The sequence below is a fragment of the Rattus rattus genome, chromosome 15 (assembly GCF_011064425.1).
Source record: "Rattus rattus isolate New Zealand chromosome 15, Rrattus_CSIRO_v1, whole genome shotgun sequence".
In the NCBI taxonomy this organism is placed as follows: domain Eukaryota; kingdom Metazoa; phylum Chordata; class Mammalia; order Rodentia; family Muridae; genus Rattus; species Rattus rattus.
Window position 1 is genome coordinate 18,690,178 of NC_046168.1, and position 14,673 is coordinate 18,704,850.

At 41.1% G+C, this 14,673-nt stretch overlaps 2 protein-coding genes across 4 annotated transcripts in view; one reads left to right on the plus strand and one right to left on the minus strand.

The window, feature by feature from the left end:
* The window catches only part of Kiaa1328 (KIAA1328 ortholog), a 287,235-nt gene extending 284,538 nt beyond the window's left edge, over positions 1-2,697 (minus strand). The window contains exon 1 of one of the 2 annotated variants that reach the window (XM_032885880.1): positions 2,521-2,697. In XM_032885880.1, the coding sequence (XP_032741771.1) occupies positions 2,521-2,575 (55 nt within the window). In that variant the 5' untranslated portion in view covers positions 2,576-2,697. Of the gene's footprint in view, positions 1-49; positions 2,096-2,520 lie in introns of those variants that run through there. The other variant, XM_032885881.1, reaches the window with a different exon arrangement.
* A 105-nt stretch (positions 2,698-2,802) lies between these two features.
* Positions 2,803-14,673, plus strand: part of Tpgs2 (tubulin polyglutamylase complex subunit 2) — a 47,047-nt gene continuing 35,176 nt past the window's right edge. The window contains exon 1 of one of the 2 annotated variants that reach the window (XM_032885882.1): positions 2,803-3,071. In XM_032885882.1, coding sequence (XP_032741773.1) covers positions 2,990-3,071 — 82 coding nt within the window. In that variant the 5' untranslated portion in view covers positions 2,803-2,989. The remainder of the gene's footprint in view (positions 3,072-14,673) is intronic. The other variant, XM_032885884.1, reaches the window with a different exon arrangement.

Below are 14,673 nucleotides of genomic sequence, written 5' to 3' on the forward strand. Positions count from 1 at the left end.
TTTTTATGAGGTATGTTCCCAACAACTCTAATTACTAATTTCAACAAACCTTTAAAAAATTAGCATTAATATTTGTCTCTTCCAGTACATCATTTGCCAGCAACACAGGTATATGCAATTACTATTGACCATGAAGGTTTGCAGATATATTCATCTTACATCAATGTAAAGTCTTCATCTATTCATATTTAAAAACTCAATGGCAAAGATGATAATTATTGCAATGTTTTAGGCCACTCCCTTGTAGTCCAAAACTGTTAATATTATTATTAATACAGTTAATCCAACAAGTACACAGTAATAATCAAATTAGGTACTGCAGAAAGAGTATCCACTTATTACATTACCACAAACTTTATGGATTAAATAAAAAATAAGTTTACAACATAAGATTATGTTTTACTAGATGATTTAAACCATAAAATGCACATGGTATCCTCATTATTCACACATAACATGCCAAAATACTGTGTCAGATAGCACTGCTAAATCAAAATGCTGAAGATACAAACAACTTTTCTTAAAGGCAATGATCAGTCATTGATTATCTTCTCTCATATGATAGAAATTGAGAAATCTCTCATTCACATTTAATTGTTTAACAGAAGCAATGAAAAATCTTTCATTCAATAATATGCAAAGAATACCAGATCATGCATTTGTCTTTTTTCCTAGGGAAAATTTTACCATGGTGTGGTCTGGAAAATGATCATCAATGTGACAGAAAAAAAACCTAAGACCCAAAGATCAAATGGTTCATAACTAACCATATTTTTTCAGCAAATATTCAGCAACAATGTAATTCAACATAGTTGTACGCACTATGGAAATAGAGAATGAAAGTATCAGAGGCTAAATGTTAATTGGTCATTAGATGGAAAGCCTTTGGAAATACCAATAACTTTGGAGATACCAATAATTTTCCAATTCCTCTCTTACATCTGAATTTCTATAGAACATAATTACCATGACATTTCCCATACAATTTCAGTTTCTCATCATTAGTAGATACATGGAAATGCTTTACACTTTAGAGTAACTATTCAGCATGTGAGAAAATGCAAAAGATAGAGACTATATTACCACTTCTATAACAAATGGTGAGTGCTATGACTACATACATGCATTGAAGGCTGCTAACAACAAGAGCAAAGGTTTGGACCACAGACTGTTAATTTGTTCAGTCCCAGGGAAACAGACCGTTACCACCTCCATTCTATATTAGAAAAATACCATTAGCAGTTATAAGCAAATGACTCTGTTTCCTAAGGAAAAGACTGATCTCAATTTCCGACTTTCTAATTCAGTGCAGTGGTTCTAATGCACATATTTGCTTCTTGACTCTAATAGGTAAAGGGGGAAAAAGATTTGCTTTGAGAGTGCGTTGGTATGCTTTTTTCTACAGGACATGTCGGTAATTTCATTTGCTTTTTACCCACCTATCAGAGACAAGAGAGAATTCTGTTTTAGAGAGTTTACAACTCTAGACAGTCAGCAGCACAGAAGGCAAAAGTATTCCTCTCCGTACACATGAAACTCTAAGCTAAGTAACTCAATAAAGGGAACGGGTAATACAATCTTCTAAGTTTCCCTGGGAGCTAAGTAGAATAGAATGTCCAGAATGATTCTGCCAAAGGTAACAGGAACGCCTAAAACAATGTCATCACCACTCCTAGCAAACCAACTGGCCTCTTTGCAGGCACTCAGAAACACTGATTACACTTCCTCCCTTGAGTAACGCCCCTACAGCAAGGAAGTATATAAGCCAGACGAAAGTTAAGGATCAAGAGCTAACCTAATCCTAGAATTGAACCATTGTGAAATCTTGTCAGTTACCGAACTGGGAATTCTAATTACTGTGCGGCTAGAAAGCTTCACAGCTTCCTGAACAGAAACAATCCCCAAACTTCGATTTCCAACAGGGGTGACCCACAATCTAGTAAATCAACACGGCTTCGAGGCATTTCCTATCTTATTCCCTAACTAGCCCCAGCAGAACTAGTCCCAATGAAGCCTCCTAATGACGCGATAGAAAATACAGCATCACTTAAGGGCCTTAGGAGACCAAAAAGAGCAAATAAAATCACCTGATTTGCTCCTAGTGTTGTACACTCGGTAATTCCAAATTAAGAGAAAAAGACTTCCAGCCCAGCTAGCAACTGTGTTCACCCACACTTGTTCTCCCTACCACTACAGGCTCACTTCGCACCCTCAATCAGCCAGTGGTCTCCTGCAAGGGATGGCAGAGGGGCGCTTCCAGACTTGGCTGAGACTCCCCCATTACAGGCCATCTTTGCAGAACTCACAGCTAAGGAGGGCGGATTACCCATGAGCCAGAATTCCCACCTAGCGACACTTGGTCGCCAGGTGATGGGCGAGTCGGGCACCCAGCCTGAAGTGGAAAGGCCCATCCCTAGCCCGGGGTCCGCGCCACGCTTCTCTGGCCCACACAAAGCCTCGCGCCCCCGCCCTCGCCACCCAGGAGGGCGCGGCGCCCCCTAGCAGCGGGGCAAAGGATACAGTCGCGGCTCCAGAACGCGGAGCCCGGCAGGGAGGGGCCCGCCGCGCCCGCCATCTTGAAACAACCGCCACTCGAGGCGTCGAGTCGGGGCCGCCACGCCCCGACCGCCAGGCTCCGTCCCCATTGGCCACTCGGCGCAGAGGCCCGCCCCCGCTTGCGCCTCCGGCCCCGGCGAGGGGAGAGGCTCCGGGCCGAGGTGAGGCGGGGTTGCGGAGATGTGAAGTGAGGCCCGGGGCAGGGTCGCGGGAACGAGCGCCCGGCGGAACCGCTGCTGCCAAAGCCGCCCGGGCCGCCCATCCTCTCTTGGCGGAGCCCTCAGGCGCTGAAAACTACAACTCCCGGCATGCCCTGAGCCCGACGGCCGCAGACCTGAGGCGGGGTCGGACGCGTCAGCCGGCCAGCCGGCTGTGCACGGCGGCGCCGGGGACTGGGCCCGCCGCTGCCGCGCGCGGGGTGAAGACGCGTGCCATGGAGGAGACACCGCCCCCAATGCAAGCCGGCAGCAAGCCGCACCTTGAGAAGTTGACCCTGGGCGTAACTCGCATCCTGGGTGAGTGGCGTAGGACAATGGCTTGAAAGAACGAAGGTGCTGCGCTGGGTGCTGGGTGGATTGCAGCTAAGCTGGACCTATCTGCAGAGGGCATCCCTGCTGCGAGTTCCTTAGATGGGGAGGGAAAAGGGAGGTATCTAACCCGGCCGGGAAAGTGGGTGCTGAGAGTTCGGGATATTTGCCTTGCATCTGCAAAACGGAGTAGAGAGGTAGCAGATACCTGGAAGCCGGGGGACGCGTCTCCCAGGAGGCGTCCTCAGCCCAGGTTGTATCCTTGAAATGCAAGTCCTGCTCAGTAGCAGAGTGAACTGCAGGACGGATGCTGCCAGTATCCCAAGGCAGCCGATGCCCAGTGTACAGCACCGAGTCGTGGAAAGGAACCAAAGCTGGCAGCGCTGAAGGGGTTGAGAGTTGTTCTTTTCATTGTACGCTGGTTAAGTGACCGCCTGTACTCGAGCTACAATGATAAAGAAACGGAGTGAGGGAAACAAACTAACTTCTAAGCAACCCCAAACAAATCAGTTATCTCTCAATGACTAAGTTACCAGAGGCCTAGAGATGTCTGGCATTTCTGGGAAGTTAAGAAGAATCATGTTCCAGGATAAAGGAAGGGGGGAGGGGTAAAGCTGCTTACATGTCCAGAAAATGTTTCGATGCTTTGCTCTCACAACTATAAAGAAATTGAACTTTTCTCTCCAGTGATTCACAAGTTCCCTCTATCATCTGTTTTCATCTTGCAGTGATCTGCTTTGACTACTGCGGACATCTCGCTGTTGAGGCTGTAACTTTAAAAACACTTAAGCTTGTTCTTACCTGTAACCATTTTTAGTTTCCTCCACCTGGAATTATCTCCATCCCAATGTCACCTGTTCTTTGTCCAAATTTCTGATCGAAGTATTACGTCTAATAAGCCTTACATACACCTTCCCTTATTGCTCTCTCGTAAACCTTTTTTTTTCCACCTTAGCATCAGCTATGAGCAGTGTGTGAAATTATGTGTTTTATTTGGTCCTTTTCTGTAGTAGAAATCTGAGACCAGGCTGATTTATTCTAGGAATGTGTGATTTGTTTAATATGTTAAAAAAAAAAAAAAGGATGTAAATAGAATGTTAGTAGAACAAAGGACAAAGCCTACATTTTCAGAAACTACCAAAATGGTCCTTGACAAAAATCCAGCACTTTCTTGATTGAAAAATGGGGGGGAAATGCTACAAATAGAATATACTAGTAATATTGACATATGTCTGTAATTCCTTCACCGGGAAAGGAGTATGACGGTGATCACAAAGTCAGGCTGAGCTAATAAGATTTTTTCCCTCAAAATAATAATAAAAAATAGAATAAAAAACGTTATCTTGATAAGGGGCATCTGTGAATAATCTCACAGTCTTTCGTGTTGAAGGACTACCTGCTTTACCCTTAAGCTAAACACCACAATATGCTAAAAGGGCAGCAAATGGTCTAGGTGTGCGGATTCACTAGGCTCATTTTGTCCCAGCAGAAAGAGATAAAACAAAAATCAACAAAGGAGAAAATGCAGGCAAGGAAGCTAATAAAAAAGAAAATTATGTGAGCGTTTTCAAGAGTCTTCTCACTGAAACCACACAGGACATACTTAATTTGTCTAGCAACACCTTTGTAACAGTATGTCTAAAGTGTCCTCTCAAACTAAGGAGTCGAGAATTTCCTTTACCTAGCATGTACCAACTTCCAGTCTCTCAAAAGAAAAGTATATTCCACACTTTATTTGCATTCCAGTTTACAGATAGTGAGACATTTTCATCTAATGATGAGGGAAACCTCACTGAAATCCAGCTTCTCAAAGGCCATCCAAGGTCTTGTAAACGTCTGCAGTCTCCACTCTATTGCTTGATGGTTTCAATTCTAGCGTTTCTACTCAGCATTGTAATAGAAATTCTGGCCAGGGAAGTAGGCAGGAAAATGAAATCAATAATAAGAAAACTAAAGATGCCTGTTTGCAAATTATAAACTCTTACAAATTAACCCTAAATAATTCACTCACACACACTATACAGTAGCAAAAGGCAATACAAAAATGAAATTAAGTTAACAAAGAAGTCTGTGACTTTTGCACTAAAACAGTAAAAGTCTTTTGAAGGATATTAAAACTAAAATGAGTGGGAAGAAATGTCATCTCTATAGAAGAGAGGTTTTCCCCAATCTGCAATTACTACCAACTCTCAACACCTCTGTTGCAGAGACAGACATATTAGCCCTAAAATTAAATATAATATGAGGCTAGGAATCCCCAAAACAATCTTGGAATAGAACAATGTTTTTCTCTTTGAAAATATACTACACTGGAGCTTACTAAACGTTTGGGAGATGATATTGGTGACCATCTAACAATGTGAATAATTATCCCACTGATGTCTACATTTAAATGTGGTAAAAAGGATAATGTTTTTGTACCATGTAGTTGCTACAATAAAGATAATAGATCCTGGGGACTAGAGCTACAGTTATGAGCTGCCATAGTGGTGTTAACAGTGAGACCTGGGTCCTCCGGATGAGCAGCCAATTTTTTTTTCTTCATCTTTATTAACTTGGGTATCTCTTATTTACATTTCAATTGTTATTCCCTTTCCCGGTTTCCGGGCCAACATCCCCCTAACCCCTCCCCCTCCTCTTCTATATAAGTGTTCCCCTCCCCATCCTCCCCCCATTACCGCCCTCCCCCCAACAATCACGTTCACTGGGGTTTCAGTCTTGGTAGGACCAAGGACTTCCCCTTCCACTGGTGCTCTTACTAGGCTATTCATTGCTATCTATGAGGTTGGAGCCCAGGGTCAGTCCATGTATAATCTTTGGGTAGTGGCTTAGTCCCTGGAAGCTCTGGTTGCTTGGCATTGTTGTTCATATGGGGTCTCGAGCCCCTTCAAGCTCTTTCAGTCCTTTCTCTTGATTCCTTCAACGGGGGTCCCATTCTCAGTTCAGTGGTTTGCTGCTGGCATTCGCCTCTGTATTTGCTGTATTCTGGCTGTGTCTCTCAGGGATCGATCTACATCCGGCTCCTGCCGGTCTGCACTTCTTTGCTTCATCCATCTTGTCTAATTGGGTGGCTGTATATGTATGGGCCACATGTGGGGCAGGCTCTAAATGGGTGTTCCTTCTGCCTCTGTTCTACACTTTGCCTCCCTATTCCCTGCCAAGGGTATTATTGTTCCTCTTTTAAAGAAGGAGTGAAGCATTCGCATTTTGGTCATCCTTCTTGAGTTTCATGTGTTCTGTGCATCTAGGGTAATTCAAGCATTTGGGCTAATATCCACTTATCAATGAGTGCATACCATGTGTGTTTTTCTGTGATTGGGGTACCTCACTCAGGATGATATTTTCCAGTTCCATCCATTTGCCTATGAATTTCATAAAGTCATTGTTTTTGATAGCTGAGTAGTATTCCATTGTGTAGATGTACCACATTTTCTGTATCCATTCCTCTGTTGAAGGGCATCTGGGTTCTTTCCAGCTTCTGGCTATTATAAATAAGGGAGCAGCCAATGTTCTTAACTGCTGACCCATCACCCCAGGTCCCCTTAATTTAGGTTTTAAGAAACTTAGAACTAGTGAATAGAATTTTAATATGATACAAACAAGAAGAGTTGATAAGAATTTAATAAAATGTGTTATGTAGATATGATCAAGTGGCAACAGCCTCAAAGTATTTGTAAACAGTTTACAAGGTACCTAAAAAGAACTCTAAAAATTGAGCAGTTAAAGACAATCTAAAGGGTCCCAACTGATGTTTCTTTGAACCATATCTATATAAAGGTGACAGCCATACGTCAAGTAAGCAGATCAAAGCCACAGTTAGATACTACTATATCTCCACTAGCTTGGCCATAACAAAGACTGGCATGAGTTTTGTCAAATATTTGTGAAATTTGCTCAAACCCTCATGGAGTGTTGACGAAATTATAAACTGGCACAGCAACTTTGGGTTTGACTTTTCCTCAGAAGATTAAACATGGAATTACTGTATGATTCAGCAATTCCACTTCTCTTGATTTATCCATGAGGAAAAAAGTCATTTACATACAAATATTTATTCCCAAATACTCTTAGGAGTATTACTGGTAGCAATATAAATTGAAAACCACTGAACTATCCAACTAATGGATGGATGTAAAAATAAAAATAAGGTATAGTCATACAATAGAAAAAATATTACCTTAATTTAAAAGTTTTTTTCTCACATAATATATCCTGACTACAGTTTCCCCTCCCTCTTCTCCCAGTTTCTCCCCACTTCCCCTCCCACCCAGATCCACTCCTTTTATGTCTGTTATGAGAAAACAAACAGTCTTCTAAGGTATAATAATGAAATACAGCAAAATAAAACATAATAAGATGAAACAAAAATTATCACAGCAGAGTTAAACAGTTAAACATGAGTAACAAAGAGAAGGAAAAGAGCACAAGAGAAGGCACAAAAATCAGAGACCCACTCTTCACATACTCAGGAATCCTATAAAACCACTAATCTGGAAGCCATATGTACACACAGGGCCTGGTGCAGACCTTGGCAGGCCGATGCAACTCATTCTCAGAGTTAATATAACCGTTAATCATGTTGATTAGAGGCCTTGTTTCCTCGGTGTCCCTGTCCCCTCTGACTCTTACACCCTTTCTTCTTAGTCCTCTTCAGCCGGGTTCCTTGAGCTCCGAGGGGAGGGATTTGAAGGAAACATCTTCAGGGCTGAGTGTTCCAAGGTCTCTCACTCTCTGCATGATGTCTGGCTGTGGGTCTCTGTGTTTGTGCCCATCTGCTATAGGAGGGAGCTTCTTTGATAGTGCCCAAGCAAGGCACTGATCTATGAGTATAGCAGGATGTCGCCAAAAAGTTATTGCTAGTTTGGGTTTTTTTATTTGTCTTATTTGCTGTTTTGTTCTTAGAACAGCGGATTTGGTTTTACCCTAGATTAACTTCTAGTCACAGGTTCTTGGTCACCAGGTAGTGTCAGGCAAGTGCCATCTTGTGAAGGGCCTTTAAAAAAGAGATATTGGTTGATTACTTCCACAATTTTGTGCTACCATTGCCTAGCATATCTTGTAGGCAGGATACCATCGAAGATCAAAGGATTACTGGATGGGTTGGTGTTTCAGTTTCTTCTTCGGCAAGAACTTAGTTTTTATCGTACCATTGGAAGGAACCATCATATAGAAGTTTGAAGCATTTAAATAGAAGGCACCAGCCCATGACACCATGTTTAAAATAACAGTGTTGGTTTCTTACAACGTTATTGTTTAACTACACAAAAAGAGACCAACTTATCATTTATGCAATAGTTTTGATCCTAGGGAGCCCTTTAAGACAAGAGCTCAATTAAATGTCCCAATCCTTCCACTGAAAGCTTCATTTGTGCTGAGAGTTTGATGGTTGGGCCTCTATCTCCATCCCAATTTTTTAGGCTTTCATTTAGCTTGACCTTCATATATGAATATTTCTGGAAGATTTCACTGTATTAGGTTTCATATCATGCCCCTCAAATTGGCCCTTAATTTTAGCTGTTCACTCCATATTCCTCCCTTGTCCTCCTCCTTTCCTTCTCATTCCCACTCGATCCTATTGTCCTCCCCATCCTACCCCCTGCAAGTCCATTCATAACTATTCTGTTTCATTCCTAAAGAGATCTCTGCCTACACCCACTCCCAGTCCCTTACTCTAGTCATATGGTTCTATACATTGTAGCTTGGTTATTACTGACTTACCAGCTGATGTCCACATATAAGCAAGTGCGTACCATATTTGTCTTTCTGGGTCTGGATTGTCTACTTAGGATGATTTTTTTTCTTGTTCCATCCATTTGCCTGCTAATTTCATTTTTTCTTGACAGCTGAATAATGTTCCATTGTATAAATATACCGCATTTTCTTTATCCATTCTTCTGTTGAGGGACATATCAGTTGTTTCCAGTTTCTGGCTAATAGGGTAGCAGTGAACATGGTTGAGCAAGTGTCTCTGTGATAGGATAAAGGGTCTTTTGCTAGATGCCCAAGAGTGGTATAGCTGGGTCTTGACGTAGATAGATCTCATCTTCCTGAGGACCCACTACACTGATTCCCTTAATAGCTGTACAATACTCCCACCAAAAGTGGATTAGTGTTCCCCTTATTCTACATCCTCACCAGCATGAACTGTTACTTGCTGTATTGATGTTGGCCATTCTGACTGATGTTAAGTTGAAATTAAAGTAGCTTTGATTTTGCATTTCGTGGCTAAGGATTGAATATTTTTTCAGTCTTCTTGGCCACTCTAGGTTTTGTAATTGGTAAATTGTTAAAGCCGTTTCACGCCTTCCTGCAGGTGCACACGCCTCCTGCACCTGTCCAAGAGCTCCGTTCACAAAATGAACGGTATGCACACAGGCTTTTTTAATATGCTTAAACTAGCTGAATGGTTGGGCACTTTCAAACCTCCCTGCAGCTAGCACACTCTCCAAGCCAGTATTCCTGAGTTAACACTTACTAAATCTATACTTTATCTTTGCTACCCTAGACCTTTCTGGGAAGCCCTTCTGGGGCTACCCTTCCCTTTTGAACCTACATTTTGTCCATCTCTCACTCTTGCTCCTCCCTCCCAGCATGGTTCGTCCTAAATCCCTGTCACATGGAATCCCACCTCTCTTTCTCCTGCTTTCTTGCCCAGGAATGCTAAGAGTCCAGCCTCTGTCTCCCTGCCCAGCCATTGACTGCTAGCCATTTTATTTCCCAGTCAGAGCCAGTTGACTCAGGCTTCCTTTAGCCTACATGCTGACACAGCAAAAGGTTTTTAGGTAACATAATTAGCATGAGCACACAAGCTGCTACATTTCCTCTTTTAGGAATTCTCTGTTTACCTCATTCTTTTCTTTTCCATTTATTTATTTACTGGAGTTTTTATATTTTTACATTTCAAATATTATTCCCTTTCCTTGTTTTCCACACATAAGTCCCCCTATCCCATCCCCCTTCCCTTCTTCTAAAAGGGTGTTGCCCTGCTCATATATCCCCACTTCGTGTTACCCCCCCCCCGACATTCCCCTACACTGGAGGTCCAACCTTATCAGGACCAAGGCCTAATCCTTCCATTGGTGCCCAACAAGGCCATCCTCTGCTACATATGCAGCTGGAGCCACAACAGTCTATGTAGTCTCTGGTGTGGCTTAGTCCCTGGGAGATCTGGTTGGTTGGCATTGTTGTTCTTATGGGGTTGTAAGCCCTTCAGCTCTTTCAGAACTTCCTCCAATTCCTCTAACAGGGGTCCTGTTCTCACTACAGTGGTTTGCTGCTAGCATTCGCCTCTGTATTTGACATGCTCTGGCTGTGTCTCTCAGGAGAGATCTATATCCAATGCCTGTCAGCATACACTTCTTCCCTTCATCCATCTTATCTGGTCTTGGTGGCTGTATATATATGGGGCACATGTGGGGCAGGCTCTGAATGGCCATTCCTTCAGTCTCTGCTCCAAACTTTGCCTCCATATCCCCTCCTATAAATATTTTTGTTCCCCCTTTTAAGAAGGATTGAAGCATATGCATTTTGGTCATTTTTCTTCTTGAGCTTCATGTGGTCTGTGGATAGTATCTTGGATAATTCAATCTTTTGGGCTAATATCCACTTACCAGTGAGTACATACCATGTGTGTTTTTCTGTGATTGGGTTACCTCACTCAGAATGATATTTTCTAATTCATTCCATTTCCCTATGAATTTCGTGAAGTCATTGTTTTTGATAGCTGAGTAGTACTCCATTGTGTAGATGTACCACCTTTTCTGTATCCATTCCTCTGTTGAAGGGCATCTGGGTTCTTTCCAGCTTCTGGCTATTATAAATAAGGCTGCTATGAACATAGTGGAGCATGTGTCTTTGTTTTATGTTGGCGCATCTTTTGGGTATATGCCCAGGAGAAGTATAGCTGGGTCCTCAGGTAGTGCAAAGTCCAACTTTCTGAGGAACCTCCAGACTGATTTCCAGAATGGTTGTAGCAGTCTGCAATCCCACCAACAATGGAGGAGTGTTCCTCTTTCTCCACATCCTCTCCAGCATCTGCTGTCACCTGAGTTTTTGATCTCAGACATTCTGACTGGTGTGAAGTGGAATCTCAGGGTTGTTCTAATTTTTATTTCCCTGACGACTAAGGATGTTGAATATTTCTTTAGGTGCTTCTTAGCCATTCTGCATTCCTCAGGTGAATTCTTTGTTTAGTGCTGTACCCCATTTTTTAATAGGGTTATTTGAGTTCTTTGTATATTTTGAATATTAGCCCTCTGTCAGTTGTAGGATTGGTAAAGATCTTTTCCCAATCTGTTGGATGCCGTTTTGTCCTAATGACAGTGTTCTTTGCCTTACAGAAGCTTTGCAATTTTATGGGGTCCCATTTATTGATTCTTAATCTTAGAGCATAAGTCATGGGTGTTTTGTTCAGGAAGTTTTCCCCAGAGCCCATGTGTTCAAGGCTCTTCCCCAGTTTTTCTTCTATTAGTTTGAGTGTATCTGGTTTGATGTGGAGGTCCTTGATCCACTTGGACTTAAGCTTTGTACAGGGCAATAAAAATGGATTGATTTACATTCTTCTACATGCTGACCTCCAATTGAACCAGCACCATTTGTTGAAAATGCTATCTTTTTTCCATTGGGTGGTTTTAACTCCTTTGTCAAAGATCAAATGGCCATAGGTATGTGGGTTCATTTCTGGGTGTTCAATTCTATTCCACTGATCTACCTGTCTGTCTCTGTACCAATACCATGCAGTTTTTATCACTATTATTCTATTATCATTAGGTTAGGGGATGGTGTTTTTCCACCCCTCAGAAGTTCTTTTTTTTATTGTTGAGGTACAGTTTTTAGCTATCCTGGGATTTTTATTATTTCAAATGAATTTGAATTTCTCTTTTCTAAGTTCATGAAGAATTGAGTTGTAATTTTGATGGGGATTGCATTGAATCTGTAGATTGCTTTTGGCAAAATGACCATTTTTCCTATATTAATCCTGCCAATCCATGAGCATGGGAGGTCTTTCCATCTTCTGAGATCTTCAATTTCTTACTTTAGAGACTTGACATTCTTGTCATACAGATCTTTCACTTTCTTGGTTAAAGTTACACCAAGGTATTTTATATTATTTGGGACTATTGTGAAGGGTGTCATTTCTTTAATTTCTTTCTCAGCCTGTTTATGCTTTGAGTAGAGGAAGGCTACTGATTTGTTTGAGTTAATTTTATACCCAGCCACTTTGCTGAAGGTGTTTATCAGGTTTAGTAGTTCTCTGGTGGAACTTTTGGGATCACTTAAGTATACTCTCATATCATCTGCCAATAGTGATATTTTGATTTCTTCCTTTCCAATCTGTATACCTTTGACCTCCTTTCATTGTCTGATTGCTCTGGCTAGGACTTGGAGTACTTTACTGAATAAATAGGGAGAGAGAGTGGACAGCCTTGTCTAGTCCCTGATTTTAGTGGGATTGCTTCAAGTTTCTCTCCATTTAGTTTAATGTTAGCTACTGGTTTGCCATATATTGCTTTCATTATGTTTAGGTATGAATTCCTGATTTTTCCAAGACTTTTATCTTGAAGGGATGTTGAATTTTGTCAAATGCTTTCTCAGCATCTAATGAAATGATCATGTGGTTTTTATCTTTGACTTTGTTCATACAGTGGATTACATTGATGGATTTCCATATATTGAACCATCCCTGCATCCCTGGAGTGAAGCCTACTTGATCATGATGGATGATCATTTTGATGTTTTCTTGTATTCTGTTTACAAAAATTTTATTGAGTATTTTTGCTCAATATTCATAAAGAAAATTGGTCTGAAGTTCTCTTTTTTTGTTGGGTCTTTGTGTGGTTTTGGTATAAGCTTTATTGTGGCTTCATAGAAGGAATTTGATAGTTCTCCGTCTGTTTCTATTTTGTGGAATAGTTCGGACAGTATTGGGATGAGGTCTTCTATGAAGGTCTGATAGAATTCTGTACTAAACCCTTCTGGTCCTGGGCTGTTTTTGATTGGGAGACTTTGAATAACTGCTTCTATCTCTTCAGGAGTTATGGGGTGTTTAGATGGTTTATCTGTTCCTGATTTAACTTTGGTACCTGGTATTTGTCTAGAAAATTTTCCATTTCCTCTAGATTTCCCAGTTTTGTTGAATATAGGCTTTTGTAGTAGAATCTGATGATGTTTGGAATATCTTCAGATTCTTTTGTTATGTCTCCCTTTTCATTTCTGTTTTTGGTAATTTGGATACACTCTGTGCTCTCTGGTTAGTCTGGCTAAGGGTTTATATATCTTGTTGATTTTTCTCAAAGAACCAGCTCCTGATTTTGATTCTTTGTATAGTTCTTTTTGTTTCTACTTGGTTGATTTCAGCCCTGAGTTTGATCACTTCCTGTCTTCTACTCCTCCTGGGTGTATTTGCTTCTTTTTGTTCTAGAGCTTTTAGGTGTGCTGTCAAGCTGCTGATGTATGCTCTCTCCTGTTTCTTTCCGCAGGCACTCAGAGCTATGAGTTTTCCTCTTAGCACTGCTTTCATTGTGTCCCATAAGTTTGGATTTGTTGTGTCTTCATTTTCATTAAATTGTAAGATGTCTTTAATTTCTTTATTTCTTCCTTGACCAAGTTATCATTGAGTAGATCATTGTGCAACTTCCATGTATATGTGGGCTTTCTGTCGTTTTTGTTGTCATTGAAGACCAGCCTTAGTCTGTGGTGATCTGATAGGATGCATAGGATTATTTCTGTCTTCTTGTATCTGTTGAGGCCTGTTTTGTAACCAATTATATGCTCAATTTTGGAGAAGGTACCATGAGGTGCTGAGAAGAAGGTGTATCCTTTTGTTTTAGGACGAAATATTCTATAAATATCTGTTAAGTCCATTTGGTTCATAACTTCTGTTAGTTTCTCTATGCCTGTATTTAATTTCTGTTTTCATGATCTGTCCATTGAAGAGAATGGGTTGTTGAAATCTCCTACCATTATGTGTGAGGTGCAGTGTGTGATTTGAGCTTTATTCCTTTATGAATGTAGGTGCCCTTGCATTTGGAGCATTGATTTTTAGTGTGAGGGTTCATCCTTGGTAGATAAATATGAAGTGTCCTTCTTTATCTTTTTTGATGACTTTTGGTTGAAAGTCAATTTCATTCAATATTAGAATGGCTACTCCAGCTTGTTTCTTGGGACCATTTGCTTGGAAATTGTTTTCCAGCCCTTTACTCTGAGGTAGTGACTGTCTTTGTCCCTGAGGTGTGTTTCCTGCATGCAGCAAAAATGCTTGGTCTTCTTTATGTATCCAGTATGTTAGTCTGTGCTTTTTATTGGGGAATTGAGTCTGTTGATGCTGAGAGATATTAAGGAATATTGATCGTCGCTTCCTGTTATTTTTGTTGTTAGAGGTGGAATTATGTTTGTGTGTCTCTTCTTTTGGTTTCCTTGCAAGGAGATTACTTTCTTGCTTCTTCTAGGGTATGGTTTTCCTCCTTGTGTTGGAGTTTTTCATCTATTATCCTTTGTAGGACTGGATTTGTAGAAAGACGTGTAAATTTGGTTTCGTCCTGGACTATCTTGGTTTCTCAATCTATGTTAATTGAGAGTTTTGCTGGATATA